The 13,428-nt window shown below is 46.6% G+C and overlaps 1 protein-coding gene and 1 non-coding gene across 3 annotated transcripts; both read left to right on the plus strand.

Annotated features, from left to right (window-relative positions):
* Positions 1-228: 228 nt before the first annotated feature.
* uba1 (ubiquitin-like modifier activating enzyme 1) lies at positions 229-13,198 on the plus strand. Of its 2 annotated transcripts, none has more exons than XM_060048305.1 (26): positions 229-425; positions 3,379-3,492; positions 3,578-3,636; positions 3,751-3,919; positions 4,263-4,397; positions 4,490-4,596; positions 4,709-4,799; positions 4,893-5,025; positions 5,117-5,214; positions 5,307-5,453; positions 5,562-5,738; positions 5,957-6,064; positions 6,164-6,244; positions 6,630-6,782; positions 7,339-7,504; positions 7,694-7,890; positions 8,097-8,161; positions 9,435-9,630; positions 9,747-9,821; positions 9,938-10,127; positions 10,262-10,350; positions 10,465-10,557; positions 10,958-11,149; positions 11,573-11,674; positions 11,758-11,858; positions 12,015-13,198. In XM_060048305.1, exons 2-26 carry the CDS (start codon positions 3,379-3,381, stop codon positions 12,148-12,150), a joined length of 3,174 nt encoding a protein of 1,057 aa, XP_059904288.1. In that variant the 5' UTR covers positions 229-425; the 3' UTR covers positions 12,151-13,198. The 2 variants fall into 2 exon arrangements, with proteins under 2 accessions (XP_059904288.1, XP_059904279.1); XM_060048296.1 differs by lacking the exon at positions 229-425 and adding an exon at positions 1,796-2,008.
* On the plus strand, positions 11,369-11,488 carry LOC132467817 (small nucleolar RNA U6-53/MBII-28). The gene has a single exon (XR_009528089.1). It is a non-coding gene; the product is annotated as a small nucleolar RNA U6-53/MBII-28 (small nucleolar RNA).
* Positions 13,199-13,428: the final 230 nt, after the last annotated feature.

A 13,428-nucleotide genomic window follows, 5' to 3' on the forward strand; every position in this document is an offset into this window, starting at 1 on the left:
CGCTTTTATTGAAATATATTTTACTATCCAATATTATGTCTCCATGCTGGTATGGTAAAAATAAATACAACTTTAAAAAATATAATTTATCCTTGTTAAAACGTACACTTGTAAATCCTCTATAGTTAAATATGAATCATTTACATGTTTAGCGGCACCCCTGACCAAGACGTCGGTTGATCCATCGCCGTGCACATGTTGCTGCTTTGCTTTGCTATCAACTGAAATTTTGGTCCTGAGACGCTCGTGCTGGAACAGCCGGGCAGGCACTCGTCCAGAAGCTCACGGAGAGTCACTCAGATCCCGCCACCCTGTCAGACTTCTGGGGAAAACTGTAGAGTTGTCACATTTGTTGTCAGATTTCTTGTTTCAATACAAAGCGTATTTTTTGATACTCCCTATCAGGCCGAGTAAGATCGGATGTGGTAAGTTCTGCACACTTGTGAACGCAAACGTATAGCTGTTGGTAGCTTCAGCTACGTTGCTAAGGTTAGCTCGTCTGCTAACGGGATGGCAGAGAAAATGCTGGGTTGGTTCTGTAGCTCTTCAGCTAAGCTACATGGGCTAATAACTACGCAATCGTGAAGGCAACGAGACTTTGTGGTTATTTCATGGCAGCGAGCGTTTTTAACGGCCGGGAATGTGTGTCCTGCATCATGCCTCCTTGACTAAACCCTCCGCTCGGCTGGGAGTAGTGTTTAGTACTGGTTTGCAATGTGGATGTGCACAGTAGAGGAACCTAAGTCCATTCAGTGACAAACAACGCACTTTGGGACTATAGCTTCTTAAAACCAAACGTTGGAGATAAGACCGTAAATAACTTGACTTACTGACCATATTTAAACTTGGCCATGGTGCACTTTAGCAAGTCCACTGTGACCACAGTCATTGTGGTCCATTTGTGTTAACTGATGGATCTGTTTACTATTGTTGACCAGTTATTGTATACCAATAATGGCAAACGTATCACTTTCTGGGCATATTTGAAAGCATGCTGTGATTTATGGAGAGGTGGATACTGGGTTCCCCTAACATGTGCACAAGAGAATAAGCGGCCCGTTTCCTTGGGCCTTTGTCATTTGCTAGACACCCCCTCCCCCAACACTCCTGCTGCAGGAATGCTCACCCCTAACCTAATATGTCTGGGTCTATAAAGTTAGCATAATCATGGTATGTAACAGTGGCATCTGCTGATCTGTGTATATGGTGGTATCTTGGGCTTTTTTAATGTGTATACATGGATGTGAACGTATTGCACATCTCTGGTCGACATTATGGTGGGATAACAATTAAGCAGGTGCTACACGCATGGTCTGATTCAGCTTCATATATATTAAATGGCAAGTTAGCCCAAGTCTGTAAGACGCCATGTGGCTTTAGTCTGCAAAGGGGTTTAGTTGACAATCTCCCTGACACAAAGATGCTGCGTTTAACCTTTCGTGTTACATAAAACCATCGCCAGTTGCTTTGCAGCGGTGTCTTCAGCATTAGGGTTTAAAAATGGACACAGCACTGGTACACATGGATTATAACTTTTTTTTTGTAATGCAGAGCGGTCCATTAGAACTGGTGTTTTTTGTATTACCGTTAGATAATTTCTCTACTTCATTGTTTAGCTATGGTGCCCAGGAAGCTTTGGTGCCACACATTTTCTGCGAGAGGCGGGATATACACACACTATGGCTCACAGGCCAATGAGAAAGGAGCGGGGACAGCAGCTTCCCTTGCTGGTGCACATCTCAGCTTCTGCGTCACAGCCTCCGCCCCTAGGCTCCGCCCCTGCTCTATCTGCCATTTTGGTTTTGTTCCCTTCTGCAGTCGCAAAGCCAACAACACGATTACACAGGACTCGGCGAGACGACATAGTGACTCGACAAGATAGCGAAGACTATTTGCCCCGTTACGTTTTTTAATTTCCCGAGCTGCCCCATCATCATCCTCTTCATCTGTTGACGCCATAAGCAGAGCGAGGTGGTTTGGTTTGAGAAGGGCCAGGGAAGGATTATTGGTAAGAAACCGATCAATGGAGAGCGGGTGCAATGCTAGTCAATCGTTTGCGAAGATGGCTCGTTCAAATTCATAATTTCGGTTTGATTTGAACCGAACAGACGTACGTCATTATGAATGTTTATATTGGCCAGTAATCGTGTTTTCGTGATGATCATGACGACGGTGTTTTGTATCGCAGCGTGCAGCCGCTAGCTAGCCAGTTAAGTTGTGTTCCGCACTGGATGAGGCCTGGACCCGCTGGGGGAGAAGCTGTCAGGCTGCTGGGTTTCTGCTCCTAAGTTATTAATGCTCCGATCGGGTCCAAAAGTGATCCATTGCTAAATCACTTGTGTTACCGTGGTTAACGACCTGCTACGTCCATGTTGGGATCCGATTCTGATATGATGGCTGACAGTAGCTACTTTATAAAAAAATATATATCAAAATTGGTTAACAGCAGCAAATCAAGTTTGTTGAATGAATTGTATATATTTATTGAATTTCTGCGTTTTCGAGGCCAGTGAAATTTACTTTCGTTTCAATAATGGGATCAAATGTAATCTTTGTTTCGTTTATATCAAGCCTGACCTCTTCCGTTTTAAGTTTAATTTAAGTTACTACAGACGGGTTCTTGTGGATCAATCAGTTTCAGGGCGGAGAAAACCGCAGAGGATACCAGATTTTATGTTAATTTGACTACTTTTTCTGTAATGAGCGTCATGTCGAATTGTTTGGCCATAAAATAAATTTATCTTTTTGTTAGTTGTGCTTATAGTTCTGGTGGCTTTGACGGGTCATTGCGTCTACACCTGCCAGTCATTGAAGTGTTGCTGCCTTTACCGCAGTGAAGTTTTAATGATTCAGCTGTTTTGTGGAAACTGGGTAGTCGGTCCTTGTATGTCATAAACAATACCGGTACACAGACAAGCAGCTCTGTCCGATAATGAAAGGACTGATAATGCTGCTATTCATGGCTCTTCCCAGGGCTCAGTTCGTTTTCTACTAGATTTGTGCTTGGCTTAGAGCCATCCCAGCTGCTGCACTGGAAATCCCTTCACCAACATGAAAAGGATGAAGTAGAATTTAGCTCTTCAGCTTCTTAATGCAATTTATTACTTGGAATTGTAAACAATTATTTCAACATCTCGTCTGATATCACACAATTTGTTGTGTTAAATTATCTCATTGTAAAACTAGCTAATGCATAATAATTAGGTGGCCTTTGTTGCCACCTAGATACATTTATCAGATGTTACCCATCTATTTTGTTTGGGTAAAAGCTTTTGGTACCATTCGTCAACATAGGAACTGTCCAGTGCTGAGGTGCGTCAGTTGATGTTAATTGCAATTAATTTGGAACGGACGCTAACTCTGGCTTGTCCATCACAGATGTCCAGCTCGCCGCTGTCCAAGAAGCGTCGCTTGTCAGGAACGGAGACGAAGACGGAATCCAACTGCTCCTCCTCAAACTCTAAAACGGAACTGTCCCACACACCTGCCAACGTAAGTGTGACACCCGCAAGCATGGTCAACACACTCTTAAACTGGTACACTTAATTAACAAGCCTCCTCTGTTGTCCATCTGCAGGGAATGGCTAAGAATGGCAATGATGCTGAGATCGATGAAGGGCTGTACTCCAGACAACTGTAAGTCTGTCACTGCAAACCACACCCAACACAAAAGTTATTTGTCTTCCTGGTGAAAAGACTGAGTTGATTGAAATCCTTTGACCATGTCTCACACTTTGTGTTCCCGTTTAGCTATGTTCTGGGCCATGAAGCCATGAAACGCATGCAGAACGCCAAGGTGCTCATCTCTGGCATGAGAGGCCTTGGAGTGGAGATTGCCAAGAATGTTATTCTGGGAGGAGTCAAAAGTGTCGCTGTGCACGATCAGGGTTTGGCTGAATGGAGAGACCTCTCCTCACAGGTGTGCATCCATTTTTGTCTTGCAAATCATTTTATCGGCCTGGATTACATTTTAAGTGATAGAAGCTGACCTTACTGGTCGGCAATGACCTACATTTAGTAGCGGGTGGCTTGTCACAGGGCCACATGATGATGATAAAACCAAGATCTTGAGGGAGAATGCCAAGCTCTCTTTTGACCCCTTCTGAACTAAGAAGAGTTAAGGCTGCTGCATTTTAGCCTAATTAAATTGGTTGGTAATTGGTGTGCAGTGTAGTAGACTGGTTCTGATGGCAATGCAATATTTGTATAATGTCATTCACGTTCTGTATTTCTGGTATGTCTTTGTTTTTGGTATGCGGTAGTTCTACCTGCGGGAGGCGGATCTGGGGAAGAACAGGGCCGAGGTGAGCCAGCCCCGTCTGGCAGAGCTCAACAGCTATGTCCCCGTGGTCGCCTACACAGGAACCCTCACCAATGACTACCTGACTCAATTTGAGGTACTTACTTTTCATATAACTGCAACACTCGGTTTTCCTTTGGTCCCATGATCAAAGGCCCTTCTTTGAATGCAATGTCACTTTCATCTTAGGTGGTGGTGTTGACCAACTCCCCACTCGAGGAGCAGCTTCAGGTGGGAGAGTACTGTCACAGCAAAGGCGTCAAGTTGGTCATCGCAGACACAAGGGGCTTGTTTGGGTAAGCCTTCTGCGCCTTCCCCCAGTGTCAGCCGACATCCTCTGTTGAAGCATCCGTCTACCTCTTCCAACCCTGTCTGTAAACCATCTGATGTGTGTGCTTTGTCTTGCAGTCAGTTGTTCTGCGACTTTGGGGATGACATGGTGGTGTTCGACATCAACGGAGAGCAGCCTCTGAGCGCCATGATCTCCATGATAACCAAGGTGGGTCCCTCCGCTCGCTCTGCCGGTCTGCAGTGCTCTCATGAGCTTCTGAAGTAGCTGATTGAGACGACTGTGTATCCGTATTCTTGGCAGGACGCTGCCGCGGTGGTCACCTGCCTTGACGAAGCCCGTCATGGCTTCGAGAGCGGGGACTTCGTCACCTTCACCGAGGTCCAGGGTATGACGGAGCTCAACGCTTGCACGCCCGTTGAAATCAAGGTTCTTGGTACGTGAGTTGTGTTCACTTAGTTCCTGCGTGTGCTGATGTATCGTTGGATTCATTCATAATTAAATTGGCCGTCTGTTGTGTTCGACAGGCCCCTACACGTTCAGCATCTGCGACACCACCGGCTTCTCTGAATACGCGAGAGGAGGGATTGTGTCCCAGGTCAAGATGCCAAAGAAGATCTCCTTTGTAAGTGACTCTCTTTCTATTTCAAGCTGACATGGCACAATGACAAGATGGTGACTTTCAAAAAAACGGAACAAATCCTTGTTCCTTCGCAGAAATCCTTCCCCTCCTCCTTGGCTGAGCCAGAGTTGATGATAACAGACTTTGCCAAGTTTGAACGTCCAGGACAGCTCCATGTCGGCTACCAGGCTATCCATGCTTACCAGAAGAAACACAGCAGCCTGCCCAAGCCTTGGTGCCGGGTGAGCGTCCACTCTGCAGCTTCTGACTCCAAGATTGCAATCCATGGTGGCCACTGCAGTGTAGTTTGTACTATTGTAACATGCTGACCTTCTTGTTTGGGTTTCCAGGCTGATGCTGACGAGATCGTAGCTTTGGCTAAGGAGGTGAACTCTTCTCTGACCGGTTCAGCAAAGGTGGAGGAGCTGGATGAACCGCTTATCAAGAAACTGGCATTCGTCGCTGCTGGCGACCTTGCACCCATTAATGCATTCATTGGTGGGCTGGCTGCACAGGAAGTCATGAAGGTAATTCTTCAAACAGAAAAAGGACAGTACACCAGATACGGGCGATGGGAGTGTGTCAAATGCATTTCCCCCTAAAGTTTAAGAGTCAATACTTCAGTCCTCCCTAATCATTCAGGTTGTTTCAGAGTATTGCTCTCTGCGTGTCAGGGCATGTCTTGTGGTTGCATTGTCCTTTTAACTGTTCCTAACTTATGTGGTTATGTCCGTTTATTGTTCAGGCGTGCACTGGAAAGTTCATGCCCATTATGCAGTGGCTTTACTTTGACGCACTGGAGTGCCTGGCGGAAGAGGAAGGAGTGTTGCTCTCAGAGGAAGAGTGCGCACCTGTAAGTGCCAATATAAACGTACACTCCCTTAATCTCACCAATAAATCAGTGACTGAAACTTCAGCTCACCCCTCCTTATCTCTCCCTCCCCTCCCCCAGAGGAACAGTCGTTACGACGGGCAGATTGCAGTGTTTGGCACCAAGCTGCAGGACGAGCTTGCCAAGCAGCGCTATTTCCTTGTGAGTCAGCCCGCCGCGAGGTTATCAGAAGTTTGCTTGGATCTTGTTGCTGGGTGTGCTATACTCTGTTCTGGAAGGATCGGATAGAAATAGAAATCCCCAGCTGAATAATCTGGTATTTAAAGATTTGTAAAGAATGGGAAATGCCTGTAACCATTTAAGAACCTCAGAATAAAGTAATGTTGTAAATGTACCCGTTTCATCTGGCAAGCAACCAAGAAGCAATAACCCTAATTTTAAAATGCAATGCTACAAAATGGAACAGCTGAAACTATAAGCAATCTATTATAAATTCATTGACACTTAGTTTTCTTCTGTCTGATTCTATTGTCTTAACAAAACTGTTGTTAAAATGTCAACGTTCGACCCAAAATGTGACTGTCAGGTGGGAGCAGGTGCCATTGGCTGTGAGCTGATGAAGAACTTTGCCATGATGGGGTTGGCCAGTAAAGGAGGCGAGGTCATCGTGACCGACATGGACACCATTGAGAAATCCAACCTCAACAGACAGTTCCTCTTCAGGCCTCGTGATGTCACGGTTAGTAGCATCATATTGTAAATGTTGAGCACAGTGCTAAGAGCCTGAGCTCCACTGCTGGGATATTATTCTCTGGGTTGAATTACATTGAACCTCCAGTTTCCTATTTGTATTATTCAAGTGCATCCAAAGCGACTGCAGTTGAAGCATGGCTCAGGAGCCATATGATGTACTAAAACAAATGGCTGGGTGTGGGCTGTTGTAGTCAAGCAGGAGTAGTTCTCCTGATTGATGGACTATCTGTTTGGCTAGCAGGTGCAATGCTGTGAAAGTACGCTCAGGAAATGAGCCGGAAAGCAGTTGTAAAAGCCACAAGGATCTAGGGCTGTAGCACAAACCTCTGCACTGTCTTGATTGTCTTTTCATTTTGTCAAGCTTTTTGATGCTGAGGTCGCATTTGCGGCATGACTCCGCATTAACTCTGAGAAGGGTCATTCCATAAATTTTTTCCTGTAATGGTGTTTTCAGTTAATTTGGCTTTTATTTTAAATTTATGCAGAATATTTATAGATCAAAACATTTTAGATCTTCAAATGACGTATTTTGGGCTGTGCAGAAAATGAAGAGTGAGACTGCGGCGGCAGCGGTGAAGCTCATGAACCCCTCCTTCAACATCACGGGCCACCAGAACCGCGTGGGCCCCGACACAGAGCGGGTCTACGACGACGACTTCTTTGAGAGCCTCCACGGCGTGGCCAATGCACTGGACAACGTTGACGCACGTAAGGGAGTGCTCCTAAATGCTATGCATTCTGTTTTGAAGGGTGACCTGCATGTCACCTGACTTGGGTTGTGCGTCATCAAGACCCTGGGCTTACTCTGATTCATATTCAAGGACTTTATTTACTTTATGTTAAGTATAAAATTGGTTCCCCTTTTTGTAACTTCCCCTTTTGGCTCTCTGTCTGTAGGTATGTATATGGACCGGCGCTGCGTGTACTACCGCAAGCCCCTGCTGGAGTCAGGTACTCTGGGCACCAAGGGCAACGTGCAGGTAGTCATCCCCTTCCTCACAGAATCATACAGCTCCAGCCAGGACCCTCCAGAGAAGTCCATCCCCATCTGCACCCTCAAGAACTTCCCCAACGCCATCGAACACACACTACAGGTCAGTAGGCCAGAGACAGGCGTTGGCAAACGGTACTCCCTTTGAGAAGAGCGCGCAGGGAGCAAGTCCTTCAAAGGGGTCGTGTTTTAGCGCTTTCATAAGTTCTCTTTATTGTGGTATCATACGTTGTCTTTATCTGTACCACACATACACCCTGAAGCTGTGTTTGCACTGCTCTCTAACTTGTGTCCTTTCTCCCTGTTTAGTGGGCACGTGATGAGTTTGAGGGACTATTCAAACAACCTTCAGAGAACGCAATGCAGTATCTCACGTGAGTTTCCCCCCCCCCCCCATGCTGACTTTGGGTGTTGGGAACTATGACGGGATGGACATTGCACTCCACGGTAGAGTGGTCGCCGAAGCCCAGCAAACCCCCCTTTAACCCGTCATTACTAGACTGGCCACTATGTGGCCTCCATGTGAACTCTCACATGGAGAACTGGTTGCGATGTTTTACTTTGTTGCCAAGCAACACTTGCTGAGCAATAGACCCTAGGTGTGGTTTCCATTTTGCCCAAACATTTGGTCTGAAGAAAGAATGTTCTGTCATCCACTTTGAAATGGCTTTGCAATATAGAAGAGAAGTCTGAATTGATGAGCTTCAACAAGATTGAATCTTGAGTACTTGGGTGTGTGCTTGTTTATATTTGATGTTTGTATTTTACATGAAGTAGATTCTAGTCGGATGTCGCTGTACGATGAAAATGGATTATTTATTTTTTACAGACAGGGCGACGATTAGCAGCAGTTTCCATTATTGAAGGAAATAATTAGAAGCCTTGGCAGGAATTCTCAGTGTAGACCAATAGAAGACTTGTCCACCACCGTGTGAGGGCTTCAACAAGAGTATTTGGCTGCTGGTCCTTCAACTCTACAAAAATGCGATGGCAAATCCTGCTGAACAGTTGTCTCTGACGCAACACATACTCGCATTTAATAAATTTAATATCGTTTCACACCTGCCAAAATGTATATGGATGTGAGGTAATTCTTTCCGTTGTCCGTTAATCATAAATAAAAAAGAGGAAATGCTTTAAAATAAACAATATTACCATTTAATTCTGTTTGGAGGAACTCGGCAGCTCTCGCGTCATTTTTTGGTCAGAATCCGACTCGAACCGATGACATCAGTATTGTCATGTTCTTGCAAAGAACGTGCCATTTGCGGGGGGGAAAAGGCGTAATCTGTTCGGGTTCCAGCTAATTCAAAAGATAGTGCCAACAGTAGAAAGTATTAGCCTTGATCTGTGAATTAATTAGGTTTGAAAGTGTAGCATGTATTTTAAAACAATACTATCGTTTTCTCAGAAAAAGATTTTTGTTTTGCAAGCGGATATCACCAAATTTAAATCTCTGCGACCATCTGCTGCTCCGAAGACTTTTTCCATCAAAGTATCAGTCGTCGCCCGGTTGGGACCATGTTTTTTTTTTTTTTGTCCCGCCGGGCATTTTACTCTCATTCTATGTGGATCATGACTTGGCCCATGGCTTTACTCTGCATCCATCCACTAACTCAATGTGGGTGATATGCTTCTTCTCCTCAGAGACCCCAAGTTCATGGAGCGTACGCTGAAGCTTCCAGGAGCTCAGCCCCTGGAGGTGCTGGAGGCGGTCTACAAGACCCTGGTTACGGACTGCCCCCACAGCTGGGTGGAATGTGTGACCTGGGCCCGCAGCCACTGGCAGTGCCAGTACAGTAACAACATCCGCCAGCTGCTGCACAACTTCCCCCCGGAGCAGGTACGCCCAGCGCCCACCCCATCGCTCCACTTCAAAGAGGGTCCAAACACGGTTTTAACGGCGTGTGTACGGCGCGGCATCGAAATTGATGCAGAGCTGTCTTTTTGATTTTACAGCTGACCAGCTCTGGCGCCCCCTTCTGGTCCGGCCCTAAAAGGTGCCCCCACGGCTTAGAATTCAGCACCGACAACGTGAGTTTCCTTGACATCTGTGCCTGACTTTCAGGACGCATCGTCCCACTTATTCCATTGTCACCTGCTTGGCATTTCTACAGCATTTTCCTTCTTACATTTTTAAACCCTTCCAGGAACTCCACATGGACTACGTCATGGCCGGCGCCAACCTGTACGCCCAGACGTACGGCATGCCCGGGAGCACGGACCGCGCCGCCCTGGCCAAGATCCTGCAGGAGATCAACATCCCTGTCTTCACTCCCCGCTCTGGGGTGAAGATCCACGTGTCGGACACGGAGATGCACAGCGCCCACGGCTCAGTTGGTGAGGCCTTTCTCTGAACAGCACAGACGCATCAGGGCTCTCAGCCCTGTTAAAAGGGGTGTGGGTGGTCTCCAATTGGGTCCACTGGGAGTTATCCGTCCATACTCTTAATTATTCTGTGTTTGTGTGCACAGATGACTCGAGACTGGAGGAGCTTAAGACGCTGCTCCCCAATTTGGAGTCTACCAACAAGTTCAAGTTGACCGCCATTGAGTTCGAGAAGGTAACGCCATCACCCACTGACTCATTGTACACACGGCTGTGTTATTGTGTTCCAACACCCTGCCCATTTAAAGACTAAATGGTCATTTAATTGTTTTTCTTCTGTGGGCTTCAGGATGACGACTCTAACTTCCACATGGACTTCATTGTGGCCGCGTCTAACCTCAGAGCAGAGAACTACGACATCCCCCCTGCGGACAGACACAAGGTCGGGCCACATGACCTTTGTTAGGCCCTAAACCGGCGGGGACTGTGTGGTCTTAAGATGCAGGTGTTTTCAATACAACTGTACACCTTGGCTACAAAAGGCCTCTTGAATAGATTAGTAGCATCCATAAGTCTAACCCTTTGTCACCGGTACGGATCCTTACTACAGCTGCTAATTTAGGCACTTTAAAGCGTTGTTCTATAGGTCAGATCAATGGCGGAGTGGTATTCGTAGTGATGAGGCCTTTTTCATTTGAGCTGTGGCTGGTGTTGTGCTTATTTGGTCAGTCTAGATGATCAATCAGGTGGCTCGGGCGGCGCCACCTGTGGTATGATTAATTTAAACCCCACTTCTCTCTCCTGGGGTGTCACTTAATCAAACACCTGTCCCTCCACTCCAGAGCAAGCTGATCGCTGGTAAGATCATCCCGGCCATCGCCACCACCACGGGCTCCGTGGTGGGCCTGGTGTGTCTGGAGCTCATCAAAATCGTCCAGGGACACACCAAGCTGGAGTCGTTCAAGAACGGCTTCATGAACCTGGCCCTGCCCTTCTTCGCCTTCTCTGAGCCCCTCGCTGCCCCCAGTCATAAGGTAGGGGTTGTTGCTCTTGTGCTCCGTTGCTTATGGTATGTTAAATAGGCCATCAAACTTGTCTATTGACGAGGCTGACTATTTTCATGACTTAAACGTTGGATTCTTAAATGTTTTTTTATGGGGAAACTTCAGTCTTAAATACCTGATGGTATGTTTTGTGTAATTGAAAATCAAAGGAAAGAGCTTTGTAGCATTTGGTAAAATGGGTGGATCGATCTCCTGTGATGAATCAAGCCATGCTAATACTGATGCAGTTGGCAGGCCAGTGTGACTGCCTGCTGTAAGTGAGTTCAACTGAACTTCTCACGCTGATGGTTTCAGTGTGGGCTGAGGAGAAGACTCGTATCTAGGTCTGTCGTTCACCACACAGGATGGACTAATGGAACGCTAACCTCCTTTCTCGCCCCTGCTCTGATGCAGTATTACGAAATCGACTGGACGTTGTGGGATCGCTTCGAGGTGAAGGGAATCCAGCCCAACGGCGAGGAGATGACCCTTCGGCAGTTCATCGACTACTTCAAGGTACTTTCCCCGCGCCTCACCACGTCCCTGTCATGTTTTGTGTTGCCTTGTTGCGTTGTGTAACCCTTCCTCTTTGTGTGCAGAACGAGCACAAGCTGGAGATCACCATGCTGTCTCAGGGCGTGTCCATGCTGTACTCATTCTTCATGCCCGCTGCCAAACTCCGGGAGCGACTCGAACTACCGTAAGTGTCCCCACTTGGTTTTGACGTGGCAACGTCTGACTCACGAGCACTGTTGAAGCGGAACTCGCCCGGCGGTCACGTTGGCAAAGCGTCTGCTCAATGGACTCGTGGGCATTGTGGACTTTTTTTGTAATTTACTAACTTTGGTTTCCTCAGGATGACCGAGATCGTGACTAAGGTGTCAAAGAAGAAGCTGGGCAAGCACGTGAAGGCCCTGGTGTTCGAGCTGTGTTGCAACGACGAGACGGACGACGACGTTGAAGTGCCCTATGTCAGATACACCATCCGCTGAGACGCATGAACACACACTTACACGCGCACACACATACACACACGCACACACACACGCACACACACACACACTGGGGGAGAGACGCAGGGTGGAGGGTGGGTACAGCCATGGGTTTTGGGGGAGGGGCGGTCTGAAGTCGTTTCGGCCCCATGGGATCAATCAGTTCTCCTTGAGGCCTGTGGTTGTAGCCCAGTGCCTGTTTGTACATAAGCTCCGCTGAGCTGACCTTTCAAAGGCTGTACCTGTCCGCACGTTGGGGAGACGGTGCACGGCTGTGTAGACCGGAGTGTTGTTAGAGGTGGGGAGGAAGCCTGTTTACCGGCCCTCTAGTGAATCTCTACCAGAAACATGTTCCCACCCAGTTTGACAATTATTCGCCTTAGTGTTTGCCTTCCCTTTGTGCCTCACAGCCCGGCTACTGTCTCTCTAACCTCCCCGAGCTTCTCTCTCCCACCTAGGCCTCGGTAACTTCAACAGGGCACCCCCTTTTTATCTCCTCGAACCCTATCTTATCTAGACCTACATTGCGGCTTTTTTCCACAAACACAAGTCATGGAAGTTATACCAGTTTCTCATCTCAAATAATGGTAAAAGGCAATTAAGATTTATTTTCAATATTTTTTGTTTTTTACTAACCCAAAATGTGGACCTTCCTTCTAATTGAGATTGCAAATTGGAATTGTTAGTTGATATGCAAATGAGTTGTCGCTGACGGTATAATAATCGAGTGGCTGCGCCAGGACAAGGGCCCTAGCAGACCTGAACCTGACCCCCTCCCCCGTCTGTGTCTGTCAGGTCACCTGCGCACCAGCTTGCAGAAAGGCACTTGCACATGACTTGAGTTTCCACTTATCTTTATTTTCCATGTGGTGTTTATTTTTCTATTTTATTTGGAGCAGAATTGTGGTGCACAAACCTAGTAGATCACAAACTGTCTTCTTTCTACTTTGTTAAACTCCAGATGATATTACAGTGTAAGAGCAAGGCAATGAGTTGTATCCTGGAATGGGAGCACTTCATGTGATAGTGAATAAACATGTTAAAGATGTTTCCGTGTTTGTCTTCATTTTGTAGATTTTATTTCTAAAATGTATTTCTCACCAAGTGTGGTTTGAATTGTCTGGGTTGTGTGCTATTGAAGTTAAGATGTCACTTGTTCGACCCATTTCACCTCCCGAAAATGTACGCAGACTCTGCAAAACATCTAAGGTTTGAATTCATAATCAAAACTCGCAATCTTTTACATTCCGTTTCCCTGTTCATTTCATCAGTTCTGAG

This window comes from Gadus macrocephalus, chromosome 1 (assembly GCF_031168955.1).
Source record: "Gadus macrocephalus chromosome 1, ASM3116895v1".
NCBI lineage: Eukaryota > Metazoa > Chordata > Actinopteri > Gadiformes > Gadidae > Gadus > Gadus macrocephalus.

Coding starts and splice junctions, on each gene's coding strand:
- uba1 (XM_060048305.1), top strand. CDS start 3,379: ATGTCCAGCTCGCCGCTGTCCAAGAAGCGTCGCTTGTCAGGAACGGAG. Junction 10,558..10,957: donor CCCCTGCGGACAGACACAAG/GTCGGGCCACAT, acceptor CCTCCACTCCAG/AGCAAGCTGATCGCTGGTAA. Junction 11,150..11,572: donor TCGCTGCCCCCAGTCATAAG/GTAGGGGTTGTT, acceptor GCTCTGATGCAG/TATTACGAAATCGACTGGAC.